The sequence below is a fragment of the Manis javanica genome, chromosome 4 (genome assembly GCF_040802235.1).
Source record: "Manis javanica isolate MJ-LG chromosome 4, MJ_LKY, whole genome shotgun sequence".
In the NCBI taxonomy this organism is placed as follows: Eukaryota; Metazoa; Chordata; class Mammalia; order Pholidota; family Manidae; genus Manis; species Manis javanica.
In genome coordinates this window covers 177,054,594-177,071,182 of record NC_133159.1, presented here as the reverse complement: position 1 = coordinate 177,071,182, position 16,589 = coordinate 177,054,594, and the positions used below count along the sequence as shown (strand labels likewise).

Here is a 16,589-nt window from a genome sequence, read left to right as displayed (position 1 = left end):
AGGAAATGATGGTTTGGCTTGGAGGCCTGGGGAGTAAAGGGTAACACGGACAGATGCAAACTCTGCGGGCTGGGATGCATTTTATATCAGCTGCATTTGTAGTGCTGTGTTCTGTGACTTCAGTACCCTGCTACGTCGTTTTATCCTCGCCACAAACCTGCGAAGAGTTAGTGTTTTTTCCCCATTTTATAGATGAGGAAACTGAAGGTCAGGCATATATATGTGCATATATATGATAGACAAAGAGATGATAGATAGACGGGTAAGTAGATAGAGATATATGCTGTGTACAGGTATGCTCTATGATTAAATATCTCAGGCAAGAAACGTAAGAAATATTAACATTATCTCTGGATGACTGGGACAGGAATAATGAAGATATTCCCTTTCATTGCATATTTCCCTGTAAGTTAAGAGTTTTGAATCATGTAACACATTACTTAATTTTTAATAAATAAAATATCAAATCAAGTAAAATATAAGTTGCAGTATTTCCTAACAAATCACCCTAGAGCATTCTCTGTTCAAGAAAGAGTCACCAGGCTGCTGTTCTTCATGGTGCAATGATAAGATGTTCGTCTGCAAGGAGCCCTGGAGCATGACTATAACAGAACTTTAAAAAACATATAGCTTGGCAGCAGTTGCCTTTCCCAATGCCCTTCGGTATGCAGAGCTTCCTGAAAGGGAGTTGGGCAAATCTGTGCAGAGTAAGGTAACAAGACTTCTGGGAACAGAAGATGGGCAGCCAGCCTGCTCCCTCGTGCTGTTAGACCTTCTCTGGAAAACTGGGACAGTCCCATCTGAGACCCACTGTTGGGAAGTGATATTAAGGACTCTCAAAGGGCAGCCACTGTAACAGGCAGTAATTAAAAGAGAGTGATGCTGGTATCAAGTCAGACATATAGACCAAAGGAATAAAAAAGTCTAGAATATACCTTTGTGTACATGGTCAAATGATGTTTGACAAGGGGTCAAGATCTTTTGATGGGGAAAGGACAGGCTTCTCAACAAATCATTCTGGAAAAACTGGATATCCACATGCGAAACAATAAATTTGGTCCCTTGCCTAACACATATACAAAAATTAGCTCAAAATGGATCAAAGACCTAAAGACCTGAAGCTATAAAAATCTGAGAAGGAAACGCTGGACCAAAGTGTTACAACATTGTAATGAACAATGATTTCTTGGCTATGACTCCAAAGGCACAAGCAACACAAGAAAAAAATAGATACATTGGACTTCACAAAAATGTTAAGGTTTTGTGTATCAAAAGAAACTATCAACAGAGTAAAAAGGTAACCCACAGAATGAGAGTAATTATTTGCAAGTCATCTATCTGAAAAGGGATTCATAACTAGAATATTTAGACAGCTAAAACTCAGCAACAACAAAAATTCATTCAAAAGTGGGCAAAGAACTTGAATGTACATTTCTCCAAAGACATCCAGTGGCCAATAAGCATGTGAAAAGATGCTCAACATCGCTAGTCACTGGGGAAATGCAGATCAAAATGACAATCAGGTATCATCTCACCTCCGTTAGGATGGCCACTATCAAATAAAACAGAAAGAAAGCAAGAGTCGGAAAGGATGTGGAGAAATCGAAGCCCTAGTACACTGTTGGTGGGAATGTAAATTGCTGTTGAAAACAGTGTGGCAGTTTCTCAAAAATTAAAAATATCCTTTTCATATGAATCAGCAATTCCACTTTGGGATGTATATCCATAAGAATTGAAAGCAGGGTCTCAAAGAGTCATTTATAAACCTTCATAGCAGCATGATTTACAACAGCTAAAGCACTGGAGCAACTCATGTGTCCATCGACAGATGAATGGATGAGCATAATGAGCTACAGATGTACAATGGAATATTACTCAGCCTTTGAAAGGAAGCAATTTTCTTTAATAGAGAATTGTAGACACATAGCAGGCATTGTTTAAATAACTTTTTTTCTCCTGTCTTAAGATATTTTAAACTCCATTGATATCTGTCATATTAAAAGAAGTCCAAAGGAATGTGCCTCTGGTTCTGGAGCCACGGGCAAGCCTTTGCTTCCTCTGGGCTTCAGCTGCCTTGTCTGTGGCTTAAAGGAGACCAGTCTTGGTGCCTTTGCATCTTTCTGGCTCTCTGCCGGTTCTCCCTACTTTCCCAGCAATCCTGGACTTTTCCACGGGGCTGTGATTTACACAGCGATTCGTAGGTACCATCCTACGTGAGTCACGTTCTTTTCCGGGAGCCAAATAGGACTGAGCTCCTGCCCTCCACACACAGAGCTGGAATGAGGCAAAGAAGAGGAAGGATACGCCAAGAGTCAGCGGGAAGGGGGTTCCCCACAGGTCCTCCCCAGAACCCAGTGCTGCCAGTCCTCAGTGAAGCCAGCCGGGCTGATGGTACCAGAGGGACAGCTGCAGGAGCCCAGCTGCCTTGCAAGGTCACCATCAAGGGGAGCAGGCTGAGGGGGATGTGGGTGAGGGCTGGGGGCGCTGGCCCTGGCTTCCTGTGGCCCACAGAGACCTCCAGATGACTGTCGAAGCCAGAGACGCAGGCTTACGTCTTCTTAATCACACTGTACTCGGGCTCCAGTGCTGGGGCCTTCTGGGAGCGAATCCTGCTGGCCTTGGAATCCTGACTCTGAAAGTCAAATGCCACTGAGGTGTAGTGAAGTTCTTCCCTGGGGGCCCTCTGCAGAGAGAGAGACAGGAGGCTCAGGGAGAGGTGGGGGGGCACAGACCCCCAGCTTAGGATGAAGAAAGGGACCCCGAGGGGCATTAAAGAGGCCCAATGTGGGGGCTCTTTCCTGGCTGTTGTGGCCTGTTTCTCTCACAAGGACTGGGCTCCAAGGTCCTGCCCACCCACCGGCTCCACCCCGTCTGGGCAAGAAACAGCAGGAAGTCCCAGGCATCACAGCCAGGGTTCCTGGCATCTACTTGAGATGGTTAGTCAACAAGTTAGAAAAACAAGGATGTTGCTAGTCCCGGGGCCAAATCAAATGCTCATCTACTCCAACCTCTGTCCCCAGCCTCTGCCTGCACTCTTCCAATAATGGGTGGGTCACGGCCCTGGGGAGCAGCCTCTGCCATTATTCCACGTTACAGGGTCTGTGCCTAAGTACGACCAATTTGGGGCATTGATAAAAACTTGAAAAGCAGAGTTGATGCCACAGAGATAATGGACCAAACCAGTGAAATATTGCAGACTTTAACATTGGGTATATGGTATATAGTAGGTGCTTAATAAATGCTGTACTTTATTGACTATTGACTATCACCGACCATCCCAATAAGCCTTTCATCTTCCACCCCATCCCCAGCTGCAATGACACAAAACTCTGGCAAAGTCTAACTTGCCACATTTGCTGTGTGGCCCCATCCCGGAGTGGCACAAGTTTACCAAGCCAGCCCCTCACTTCCCTCCCTGCCCACTGCCACCCCCAAGGTGATGCCTCTGGCATAGTCCAGGGTCCCCATGCTGGGGCCTGGACCCCCATGCTCACCACTATGCTGTATTCCACCTCTGGCTGCATCGGTTGCATGGGCTGTGCCCCCAGGGACCTCATCTGCAGCTCCAGATTTGCATAGCATGGCTCAGTGTGCTTGGCAGCCTGGGGTGCGCAGGGGGTGCAGGGGCTTGGCAGGTGTCCACAGGCCCCTTCTGTGGTCCAGCCCAGAGGGACCTCTGTCCCTGCTCCTCTGTGTGCTCGGGACAGCATGGAAAGGCCCTCCCTCATTCCACTTTCCCTTGGGGGCCAGAGCAGACTGGGCAGAGCTTGAGACAAGACCCGTCACCAGACCTCCCAGGCCGAGTTCTCCCTGCCCTGGGCAAGCACCCTGCTCCATGCATCAGTGATCCATCCAGACCTCCACTGGCCCATGGGGCGGCCCAACACACCAACAGCCCCGTGCTCCCAGCCGGCCACCCTAACACCTCCTGCGGCAGGCAGCCTGTCTTACCTGACTGGAGTTCTGAGGAGGCTGCTGATTCTCACCTGTTAAAAAAACCAAGAGGAGAATAAGGAGGTTGAATCCAGGACACAGCGAGGACGGGATTCCCCGCGATCCATGTGGAGAAGGCCTTTCCCCAGAGACTTCAGCGCTGGGGACCTATCGCTTCAGGTCTGTAGCACGGTAGGAACTCAGGGTTCGCTGAGCAGGTGCATTACTGAACGAAGAAATGAATGAATAAGTGAATGAGTGAATAAGTGAACAAGCAGGAAGGCTCTAGCTGCGGGAGCATGGCCCAACAAAGCTAGTTCTCAGAACAATCAATCAGAATGAGTGTCCCCAGGTGGGAGAAGACAGGAAATCAAAGGCATCTCTGTAGGAGGACCTGCCGCCGGGATGCCAGATTCTGAAGATCTCCTCCGTGGCAGTGCGGACATACTCAACACTACCCAAGTGCCAACTTTACAGTGGTTAAGATGGCAAATTCTATGGTACATGCTTTTACCACAGTAAAAAGAATGCAGATCCAGAGGCCCCACTGCAGACACACCGAATCAGACCCCCGGAGATGGGGTTCAGCATATCTGTGTTTTAACGAGCCCTACAATTTTTTAAATAAAGAAAGAAATAAAAGGAGCTGTCCTTGCAGAGACCTAGAACTGCAGGAGACCACTAGAAGTCATTGGGGGTCATCTGCTCCGGCCCCCTGGGGACCACCATCCCTCTTCTGGGCTGGGGCAGGTGTTCTGACGGGACGGAGGGGGCGCCTACATCACCGGCAAGGATCACGGCAACGAGAAAGTTCAGCTAGGCAGGAGGGCACTGAAAGGGGACCCAGTCTACCCTGGTCACAACAGTGTCCCCAGACCCCAGCACGGAGCCTGGCACACAGTAGGTGCTCAGAACAGCTTTGCTGTGTGAGCGAGTGAATGGAGTGCGTGAGAGGCGTGAACTGAGGGGAGGAACTGTGAGGGGTGTGACAGGGCAGGTGTAGGGCTGGGGGGAGAGAAGCAGACAATGTGCAGACAGCTCCTACTGAGGCCGGAGGCGGAAGGGGACTTGCAGATGTTGGGAGGGAGTCAGGACATTGGAACAGAAAGCCTGTCTCCTGTGACAGAGGATGGAATCCAGGCACACACGGGGGAATCTGCAGTCAGGGATTTTTAGAAGAATACTGAATAGCAGGAAAGATGATACAGTATGTTAAATGCAAAAGAAAATGATTTAGGAAAGGGGTTGCGGTATGAAGCAACCGTTCGAAGACACCACGCGTTCATCAAGAGGCGCCGGGAGGGGCTGGAAGGACATGCGACAGACGTCGGCATTCTTGGGGGCTGAGGGCTTCATGTTCATGTATGGTTAATTCATTTCCTTCTCAGTGCTTTTACTTATTTTTGAAATTTTCTGCAACAATTGCATATCCCTTTTTTAAAAGGGGAGACTTTCTAGGTGAAAGGGCAGCGAGGAAAGGCTGGGACCCACAGATCTGAGGCAGTCAGGCTGGGAAAAGCCTCACATGGTCAGCAGCCCCCATGTGTAGGCTGTTGGGGAGGCGGTACTACGGGGGAAGCAGATGGGGACGAGGAAGTGGTTCGCTTCCCCTGCATCAAGCAGATGTGTCCAGGCTGACTTCTCTCCTAAAGGCAGGGTCACCCCCGGCCCCCACCCGCCACCCCCGCCAAGGGCCCAGCAGGCTCCAGGGCCCAGGTAGCAGTTCAGTCAGTAGCTAGCACCGCCACTGCGGTGGAAAGAGGAACCTCTGTGCCCCAACCCCCATCTCCCTGCAGCTTTGAAAGGCTAGACATGGGTGCCCCTGAGAACCTTCTGCTCATGTCCTCTGAGCTCTCGGAGCAGGAAAGACGTGTAAGGCTCACCCTGCATCTCTGGCAGGAGCCTGCTTCCCCGCGCCAGCCAGGCCCCCAGCCAGCAAAAAGGCCACAGCCTCACTCCTTCCCCTGCTCCTCCATCGGCTTAATTTGCTCGTTGAGTGTTTGTTGAGCACCTACTCGCTGAGTGCCTGACAGGGTGCACCACACGTGTTTACTCTTTAAATCTGAGCTCAGAGCAGAGCAGCTGGGCCACAGGAGCCTGGAGCTGCCTGGGGTGCCTGTTGTGGCTGGAGATACTACATAATATATTAATTCAAAAAATACTGATTGTGCGCCTTTCAAGCCACGGTCCCTGATATTAAGGAGTTACATGGGCGGGGGTGGGGGTGGGGGAAGGCAGGCAGGCAAGGATGCAGGTGGTGACAATTTGTGACAGTCAGTGAAGGCATAGAGGTACACCTGGGGAGGACCCCCTCTTTGGGGGCCAGGAAAAGGTCTCAGAGGAAAGGAAGTCTAGGACCCACTAGGAGGGGGCCAGGGAAAGAGGACATGGAGGTCCTCCAGGTGTCCAGAGCAGAAGCTGGAGAGACTGAGGCTGTGGCTCTTGCCAAGTTACAGGAAGTTAGAACAGCGCACGGGGTCGGTGGGGAGGGGCAGATCATGGAGGGTCTTGACTAGAGGGTGTGGGAGATCACGGAAGTGCTTTAAATAGAAGAGGAACGTCACAGGGCAACCACCCAAGGCCCCACCATGGGAAAGGCCTCCTGCTGGGGTGCCACCTTTCGCAGCCTGTGTCCGCCAAATGAGGGACACCTCCTCTGGCCTCTGCCCCCCATGGCCACCCAGGACATGTGGTCTGTGGGTATGCATTCAATGCCATTCTGGGGAACAAAGACACAGACCCGGAGGATGTGAGAGTGCGGTCAGGGCCTGCCCACCCTGGGGCGGGGGGCGGAGGGAGCTGACTCACCTTTGGCGCGTCTCTGAACCATCCTCCAGGCCAGCAGCGTGCTTCCCCCCAGCAGGAGCAACAGGAGCGTTGACAAGGGGAGTAGCACTTGGAGGCTAGGGGGAGACACAGGGAGGTGTGGCCTGCTGGGGACCTGCCTTCCCTCTTTTTTCTCAATAGATAGGAGACAGCATAAAGTCTCCTTCCTACACATACCCCAGTTCCCGATCCCTCCACAGACACACACGATTTACTTAAGAAACTTACAGAGGGTCCTTATTCAGATACAAGAAGACACGGATGCACCTTATTTTCTTCCTTTTTTCACACAAAAGAGGTAAGTATAAAAACTTTTTTTTTTTTTACGTAACAATACATCTTGGAGATCTTTCCTTGTCAGTACACAAAGGAGTTCCCTGCTCTTTTTCCCAGCGGTGTAGCATTCCATTGCACCGACGGACCATCTTTTATTTAACTCTTCCTTCTTAAGGGGCATTTCTTCCAGTCTCTTGCAATTATAAACGTCGCTGCAATAAATCACTTTGTAGTGCTATTTCCCATGTGGACAAGCAATAGCAGATTTACAGGGAAGTTGACACAACTTTCTTGAGCCCCAGCCTTGCTTGGGCCCCTTCCTGCATGCCTTGTTTGCATTCACAGGGTTTTAGTCTTTTTCATAAATATGCCCCTCAACCCCACCACGTTGCACAGGCTTCAGGCTGTACAAAACCTAGCTTTGCCCCCTGTGTATGTATCCACAGAATCAGTTTCTGGAAGTGGGGTGTTTAGGGCCTGAATTTCACCTCGCCTGGTATTAAGACTGTCACTAGGATTGTGGGAAGACCTTTGAGGTGTCATATAATAAATAGTTGGACTTCCTTTGTCCCTGGCCCCCAGTACAGAGGCTCTAAATCCATGGGATTTCCCTAGTAATTGGTGTGCCTTCATTATTCACAAGCCCCTTGGATCTCACCCAAGTTTCTACTAAGATATGAGATGACTCAGGAGGGGGGTTGGGCACCACAAGGACCAGCCATGTGATTACAGATTTGCGGCTCTGAGCCAGCCTGAGCTTCAGGGAGTGGAGGTGGGGTGGGGGATTGAGTTCAATCATATGGCCAAAGATTCAACCAATCACGCCTGTGTAATGAAGCTCCAGTATAAACTCTGGACACCAAAGCTTTGGGGAGCACCCTGGTCGGTAAAGATGCTGATGTCCCAGGAGAGTGACATGCTCAGAAACTCTGTGTTCAGGAACCCCCCAGACTTCACCCATTGTGTCTCTTCATTTGGCTGGTCCTGACCTTCATCTTTTATAATAAAACCACACCTGAAAGTATAGTGTTTTCCTGCATTCTGTGGGTTATCTAGCCTATTATTGAACCCAAGGGAGTCATGGGGTTCCCCACACCCATAGTCAATCAGAAGTATGATGGCCTGGGGATCTGCCAGAGCTCTGGCATCTGAGTCAGGCAGTTTTACGGGACTGAGCCCTTAACCTGGGGGTCTGTGCTAACTCCAGGTGGGCAGTGCCAGACACAAGGTGGTCTCAGAATTTCTGTGCACCTCAGAAATGATTTATAACTGCATGTGTTTTTCTGGGGAGAGAGACAAAAAATGTCAGATTCTCCTGGGAGTCTGTGACCCCAAAAAGGTCAAGAATCACAAATTTAGAAGGAAGAACCCAAGACTTTGAAATCTTGTAAACCTGGGTTGGAAGCCCAGACTGCCTCCTGTAGCTCCATGATACGGTCAACTGCTAACTTCTCTGAGCCTCAGTTTACTCATCTGTAAAATGAAAGTAGTAACAGGACAGGGTTGTAGTGAGGAGCAAATGAGAACATTCTTGTGAGGCATGTAGCACATGCCTGGCAGGATATGGTCAGCCCCACTACATGTTACTTCCCAGCCCTCCCGCCCCCCCGCCCCCCCACCATCTCCCCAGCTCCGGAAGCCCAGGCAGGTCTGCCCATCAGAGATACAGACGGACCTGGTGCACAGAGGTCCCCAGCGAGCAGGAGTGTGACTCCCGTCCCAAATGGACCACATGCCAGGGCAGGGGGTGTCCGCCTGAGCTCCTCCTGAGGGAAGGCCCACCTCCAGGACACAGGGACAGGCAGCCTCACCTGAGGCCCTGCTTCTGCTGGAATTCCTTCCGGTTGCTTGCATGGTGGGTGACATTCCCTCCATCGGGGGCAGGGGATGACATAACTGTAAGTGCTGTTGTGGTTGTCGGGCTCGTGGCCTTGCTGGGGACACCCATGGGCGGGGCTGTCGTTGCTGCTGGTGCAGAAGCACGAATCAGACCTGGGAAGCTCTCTGACTCTCCCACTACTCATCAATACCTTTGTGGTTTGATTTCACACCAAGTCTACTCAGGCAGGACGGAGGGTCCTGGGCCAGGGCAGCATTTCCAAACAGGGTACTGGTACAGCCCCCAACAGTTCTGATCCCATCCTGCAGAGGAAGGTCAGGGCCCTCCGGGGAGCCCTAAGTGGCCTCTGCACCCAGCCCTGTCCCCTCCAGCCACAGCCACATGCTGCCTGCCAGAGAGGTCTGTCTGAACTGTAATGTGACAGGTCACTTGTTAGATCTCCCACTGTGCACAACACCTTCACCATGCCCCGTGCCCCCTGCCTCTCTGCTCAGCTCCCCACCATCCCCCATGCAGCTCTGGGTTCTGCAGGGCTGACTCCTGGCGCGCTCTCTCCTCCGCACACTCTGCTGTCTCTGTGGCACTCCACCTGAAGGCACCTTCCTATCCCTCAAGACTGAGCAGAGGTGCCAGCAATTCCAGGAGGTCTCCCTGACTCTCTGTCTTCTTCTCTTTCTCTCTCTTTCACACACACACACACACATACACATATACACACACAAGTCTCCCATTTGATTTCTGCCTCAACTAATCTGACCTGAGCCTCCTCAGGCAGCCCTGGGTAGGAGTGTGTATGGCTCACCTGGGATCACAGACACCACAACCTGGAAGGTTGGGTCTCGCACAAATCTGTCAAGCCATGGTGTATCGATCCCACACCAGTAGGTGCCTGCGTCCCCCTCCGTGAGGCTTTCCATGGTCACTGTGAAGGTGAGGTTTGCAGGATGGTCCCTGATGGATACGCGGCCTTTCCGCCCTGCTCTCTCTGACCCTGTGGTCTCCACAATCTTCCACGGTGACAAGCATGAGTTCCTGCACCAGTATTTGTTATTTTTTGCGAAGTTCTCCGCATACTGACACTGCACACTCAGGGATCCCCCGACAGTGCCCATCACGGACTTGGGGCCGCTCAGAGACCAACAGCCTGGAAAACACAGTCGAGTACCAGGTCCTCACACATGGGCCTGGGGCAGGGGCATCTGGGGGGTCGCCCTCCAAAGCTCTCCCCTCTCTTATTAGTGGTCACCATCAGCCAGATCACCCTTGAAATGTCCTCCCTCGGTTCCCCACAGAGACTTTTTTTTTTTTGAGAGGGCATCTCTCATATTTATTGATCAAATGGTTGTTAACAACAATAAAATTCTGTATAGGGGGGTCAATGCTCAATGCACATTCATTAATCCATCTCAAGCCTAGCTCTCGTCAGTCTCCAATCTTCTGAAGCATAATGAACAAGTTCTTACATGGTGAACAAATTCTTACATAGTGAATAAGTTCTTACATGGTGAACAGTACAAGGGCAGTCATCACAGAAACTTACGGTTTTGATCACGCATTATGAACTATAAACAATCAGGTCAAATATGAATATTCATTTGATTTTTATACTTGATTTATATGTTGATCCCACATTTCTCCCTTTATTATTATTATTATTTTTATTTTTAATAAAATGCTGAAGTGGTAGGTAGATGCAAGATAAAGGTAGAAAACATAGTTTAGTGCTGTAAGAGGGCAAATGTAGATGATCAGGTGTGTGCCTGTAGACTATGTGCTAATCCAAGCTAGACAAGGGCAGCAAAACATCCACGGACACAGAAGATTTCTCTCAAAGCAGGGGGGGTGAGGTTCTAAGCTTCACCTCTGTTGATCCCCAATTTCTTACCTGATGGCCCCCCTGTGAGTGTGCCTGTCTTAGGTTGTTCCTCCCTTGAGGAATCTTACCCGTCTCTGGCTAACCAGTCATCTTCCGGGGCCATACAGGGAAATGTAAAGTTGGTAAGTGAGAGAGAAGCCATATTGTTTGAAAAGGTTAGCTTTTTACTTCTTTGCAGATTTATGCCCTGTGGCTTCTATGCCCAGCACTTGTCTCGAGGTATCTTTACCATCTGGAGGAATTATGATACTCGGTAAATTCGGTATGAGGCACGAATTCTATTTAAGGGTTGTAATTAGGAAGGAAGAAGAAAAGCTATAGAGGTAGCAGGTGGAAGAAAACATGGGAGGATTGATTATTTCTTTGACATATCTTCTTGTAGAGTACCTTAAGCATGTATAGGTTTTAAACTACCAACTAATTTGCACTCACATATTAACATAAAAGGAATACGGTGACATAAACAAAGCAAATCTATAATTACCATCCATCTCCAGTGAAGCCAAGAAAACCATTTAGGCACCCTAGGCATTTCCCACAGAGATTTTGATCACAGCAGCCGCCTCCTCCAGATTCCAGCCCCATTTTCTGCTGCCTCTCCCACCCATCACCAAACAGGGGCCTCCCACCTCCAAATGGTGAGGACTGTATGAACTCTCCCCCAAGGGCCCTGCTCCCCCCGAGGGCCACCCCCACCCCTGAGCATCCAGGGACTTGAAGAATGGCTCACACACTAGTCTGTTTCCACCAAGGGAATACATCCCAAGGCAGAAAGAGTCCAGAGAGTTCACAAGGACACTGGACACATGGTAAATCATTCACACACACAGTTTACTGATGACGACCTCCAGTTCATCTTGTGTCTCACTGCAGTCTGCCCAGCTCCTATGGACTTAATTTTCAGGAAGCTCATTTTTTGTTTCCAAGATTTACTTCTGATCTTCCCAAACAGTTCTCAGAGATGGAGCAGGGAGGGTGAGTGTGGGTGAAGCCAACCCTGGTCACCACACTGAGGACACATCCCTACCCTGCTCTTGTGTGTGTGTCACAGGTGCCTGCATCACCTGTCACAGGTGTGGCTTCCACGGAATGCTCAGCAGCTATTGCTAAGGTGAGGTGGAAAGGGCCTAAGAAGAATCTGGGTTCATGACTTGGCTCTGTTCCACAGCAGCTGTGTGTTCTGGGGCAAGTTACTTGAGCTCTCTGAGCTTCAGATGCCTCATCTGTGAAGTGGTAGGCCTCACATGGCATTTGGGGGCATTCAATGAGATGGCGTCCAATGTCTGGCCAATAGCATTAGGTTCAACCATATGAAACTGCAGATATTCAACGGTTTTTGACCAAGAAAATAGGAATATCATAATTCCTGTTCATAATTCATAAGATTCAATCTAATAAAAATAGAGAACCCTCTGGCTTAATTAAGCAATGAAAAGAGAAAACCACAGATACAGAGAAAATGAAAAGAAATCAAGATGGAACTTTGTAGAAATTTTCTACAGGTAATGTGCAAAACTGAATAATGTGTGATTTTCTAGAAAAATACAAATCACTAAAATTGGCACATATCAAGTGCTTAATAAGTAAGTATCTGTTTCAGCCTTTATCCAAGATGATGTTCCTGTGCCCAAGGCCTAATTCTAGTCCCTACCATTTCCTGGCTGTCCTCTCTGTGCCATCTTTCTCTGCCTGGGTCTTGGCTCCCCTCCCTGAACTGGGTCATCCCAGTACCCCCACCCACAACGCCCAGCCCTGTCTGTCTCCAGTGTCTGACTTCCCTTTTTGAGCTCCCTCTCCCTCTGTCCTGTCTGCCTCTCTGTCTGTCTCTCTCCCGATTTGCTTTACTCAGCAACAACGTAAATAAGCCATCCTTCTGAAGACAACCCACATCTGAAATCTTGGGTGAAAAATGACCACCATTTCTCCCCAAAGTTTCTGCACCTGTGAAGGTTTGGTTGTAACCTAGAGACAGGGAGGTTGTCAGGAAACCTTCAGCTTTATTTTGACGCTTAGCTGGATCAGACACACTTCAGTACAATCTCCCAATGTGCTTCCCCATGCTTTCACCCCTTCACAACTTACTGCCTGCCCCTCCCCACTAACCAGAAACACAGCAGAAAAGAGACCACCCTGCAGCCAGGGGCCTCCCTGTATCCAAAACTCTTCAACCAGGAAGTTTCTCTGTTGTCCTAATGCTTTACCGTATGATCACAAAGCCTCATCCCAGATAATCCCGGGTAAATGAGTGAATCCTCCATCTCGAGGGGTCAAGGTGCATACACACCCAACCCGGGAAGAACGGACAAGGAAAGTCAAAGCTGACATTAGTGAATGAGGGAACAGAAAAACAGTGGAATTAGGATATACACTGAAAAGCTGATTGTTCTTTTGGAGGGTCAAACAATAAACATGCTAGTGGGTAGCCAAATCCAGAAAAAAGGAAGACACACACATAACCAATTTTACACAATTTTCATTTGTTAATTATGCCTTGATAAAGCTGGGGGGAAATGCAAAAAAAAAAAAAAAGAAAAGAGTTATTTCTTTTTCAGTAAAAGGGAGCAAAATCCAGTTTCACAAGTTGGTTCTCTCAAACCGTCAAGGAACAAACAATTCCAGTTGCATTTAAACAGTTGCAGAGAATATAGAAGCAGGAAAACCTCCCTCAATTCTTTCTATGAAGTCAGCCTAAGATACCGAGACGAAAATATGGCTGAACTTCTTAATGTAATTCACTACTTTAGCAGTTCCATGGAGAAAAAGATAATCATGTAAATAACGAAAAAGCATCCGGCAGGTAATACTATTGTTTCTAAAACGCTGTGTAAATGGACACATCGTGTGCCTTCTTCATGCTCAGTGGGAAACACTGCCCACCTGCCGTGGCTGGGGACAAGGCAGGGATGACGGCCACCTCCTCGGTCCTGGGCTTCATTCTGGTGCACCAGGTGGTGAGGCAAGAACTCAGAGAAACCTCATCAGAAAGAAACCGCAAACCCTCACCGCGCACGGATCCCGTGCAACCGCAGGGCCCCCGGAGGGTCAGGAGGCGAACTAGCAGAGCGAGGGAGACCAGTCTCCGAATTAACTCACAAACAGGAGTCGCTTCGCTACAGGTGGTCATTCAGCAAACAGAACTGAAGCAAACATGCCACTGGGAAGCAAAACGACCAAAAATATCTCAACTGCCCTGGGGTTGGGCCTCGCAGGGCGGCACGGGCCGTCTGAGGTGCGCCTCCGAAAGGCACGGAAGGTCCCCGCGGAGAAAGCCTCCTGCCCCCGCCCCAGGCCTCTGCTCCCCTGCACGCCACCCACCGCCCGGCTCCCGTCTCGGAGCCCGCGACGCCTGCCCAGCAGCAGCCCTGGCTACCCGCCAGCGTCCCCGAGGCCCTGGGGTTCCTGCCAGGCCCCACCCTGCCCCCACCTGGAACCGCAAGCGGGCAAGCAGCCTCCGGTCATCCCGGCCCTGCCGGGACACTCCACCCGGAGGCGCCCTCGAAGCCCTCCTGGGAGCCCACCTCCGCGCCCAGCACGCCCCCGCTGGGCTCCTCAGAGACAGATCCTCGCCCTTCCCTGCAGGCTGCAGCCCTCTGGCAGCCCATCCGAGATCTGGGGGGTCCCACTGCTGCCTCCCCTCATGCCCGACCCCACCACCTCTCCCAGGGGGCTCCTCACCTGGGGTCCAGAGAAGCAGCAGAGCGGGAGGCAGCCATGCACGAGCCTGCCGGGGCATCTCTGCGGCTCACCTGCCCGCAGCCCCGCCTACTGGACGGGAGATCCAGGCCCCGGGGAGGAGGGTCAAGCCTCCAAGGTCCCCGCTTCTGCTTTTCTTTATTAGGTGCTGCTTCCTGGTTCAGTTTCTCTTCCTATGTTGGTCAGAAAATGGAATTGCTGAAGGAGCAAAGCTCAGACACCCCAGAACGGGGGTGCTCCTGGTGAATCCAGCTGAGTGGAAGCTTCCACAGATACTTCCCATGAAGAGGCCCTGAGCTCCCCCCGACTTGCAGGCCTGCTCACCCCTTATGCACCCCAAGACAGAGGGCCGGGTTCCTTCTGGTTGTGCCCAGTAAGTGCCCTGGTTCCCTGAGGTCAGGGTGAGCACCCTGTGGGGCAGAACAAGGGCCTTGGGCAGCACCCACAGGGAGGCCCCTCTGGGAAGCTCCCCTTCCATGAGCCGCCCAGCTCAAAGCCTAGACCCCCAAGTTGGCTCAATGACCTCAGAGGCCCTGAGTGATTCCTAGTCTTGGAAATGTGTCCTCAATTTGGCCAGAAGGTCCTCAGGCTGTGCTGCCCGCACTGGACCCGGCTCAGGGCTGGGCACAGAGTGGGCACTCAGAAAGCCTGCAGGGACCACTCCTTCCCTGACCCGTGTGGAGTTCAGACTAGAAACATGCACACGTATTTCCTGTGACAAGGGTCCCAGCTTGCACAGAACAGCCATATGAGCATAGGAAAGCAGCCCTCATGTGTGACGTGTCACAGGAGGGCTTGCAGTTGTTGATGCCAAGGGCTGCCGTAGGGAGCCCTGCCCTAGCTCTGGAGCTCCAAGAACACCCTCCCCTCCCACTCACGGCTGCTCCTCTGGGGATTTTCACTCTCCTCCCTCCATCTTGCCACAGGAGGACCTTGTCTGGGAGAGTGCAATGGAACCAAAAAGACTTGCCCATTCTCCTTCTGGAAGATTCCAAGCACAGTGTTTGGTGGTCACTGGGAGAACCTCTGTGATAATACAGTCATGGATTAACTAAAGCCACAGTCCACAGCCGCTAGCCACGACGCCCCGTGGCATGCTCTCTGCTTGGTGCTGGGCTCCGTGCGGTCTAGATGGAGGGGCAGAGGAGGCTGTGGGCAGGCAGATGGGTGGCAGGCCCGGCCAGAGGGCTCCCTGAGGCACCCTGTCCACAGAGCGGCTTCTTCAGGCAGGCTCTGTGCACCCATCACAGCTGCCTGGGCCTGGAGAGAATGTCTACCCCCAGCAGGAGGGCAGAGACTAGGACCTGGTCCCACAGGGCTCTGTGCCGCTCAGCAGGAATAGCGGTGGGGCTGGGCTCAGTAGGGAGAGTCCACCTGTGGCCTGCTCCTGACTCCACCGGCGAGACAGTCTGGGGGCTTCCGCAGTGTCCCAGTGACTGACCGGGGTCGGGGCATCCGCAGGGGCAAGGACGTGGCTGACTCTTCAAGGTCATTCCTTCTCCTCAGCCTTGTCTGAGCCCCCTACTCACTGGTTCAAGGCTGCGCTGAAGCTATCTCCTCTGAAGACAGCCCTGTCTTCTCCAGACCCCTCCGAGCCTCCCTCCCATGTCCCTGTCTCCACCAATGCCAAGGGGTCACCATATGCCCTCCTTCTCACTGTGAGACTGTAAGACTTCACGAGGCAGGGACCACGCAGGACCCACAGCCCCAGGCCCACATGCCCACTGCACTTCCCAGGGAAGGACGCATTCAGGAGCTGGGCCTGTCCCACCCTCTTGCCAAACTCTGCCCCCAAGGAAAAGAAAGCGGTAGAGCTTAGAACGGTGCAAGCATGGTGAGTCCATCCACCTGAGCACATCAGATGTGTGCGCTCCACCTAAGCTACATTTTAGCAGAAACTAGGTACAAACAGAGGCCAGCGGTCTCCTCACCTGGAGGGGAAGCTGGCGCAGCATCAAGCTGCTCATCAACCCTCAGCAGCCTCTCCCAGCCCCCAGGGACGCACAAAGAGGGCAGGTGCCCAAGGGCCAGCCTCCCCCCAGCACTGGCCTCCAGGGGCTCCTGAATCACAGGCAATAACCTGGGATCCCTCCTTGGGTGGGAGGGGCTGGGCTTGGGAGGACCCCTGGGTGTGACAGGTCTGGC

General features: G+C 51.5%; 1 protein-coding gene across 2 annotated transcripts; it reads right to left on the bottom strand.

Moving 5' to 3' along the window:
* Positions 1-1,881: 1,881 nt before the first annotated feature.
* LOC108385907 (CMRF35-like molecule 8) lies at positions 1,882-14,580 on the bottom strand. 2 transcript variants are annotated; one of them, XM_017643530.3, is made up of 8 exons: positions 14,427-14,580; positions 9,678-10,019; positions 8,847-9,003; positions 6,742-6,836; positions 3,952-3,986; positions 3,495-3,602; positions 2,553-2,683; positions 1,882-2,274 (listed from the first exon to the last, which is right to left on the bottom strand). In XM_017643530.3, exons 1-8 carry the CDS (start codon positions 14,482-14,484, stop codon positions 2,184-2,186), a joined length of 1,017 nt encoding a protein of 338 aa, XP_017499019.3. In that variant the 5' UTR covers positions 14,485-14,580; the 3' UTR covers positions 1,882-2,183. The 2 variants fall into 2 exon arrangements, with proteins under 2 accessions (XP_017499019.3, XP_036853489.2); XM_036997594.2 differs by having other exon boundaries at positions 8,847-9,000.
* Between the last annotated feature and the right edge of the window lie 2,009 nt (positions 14,581-16,589).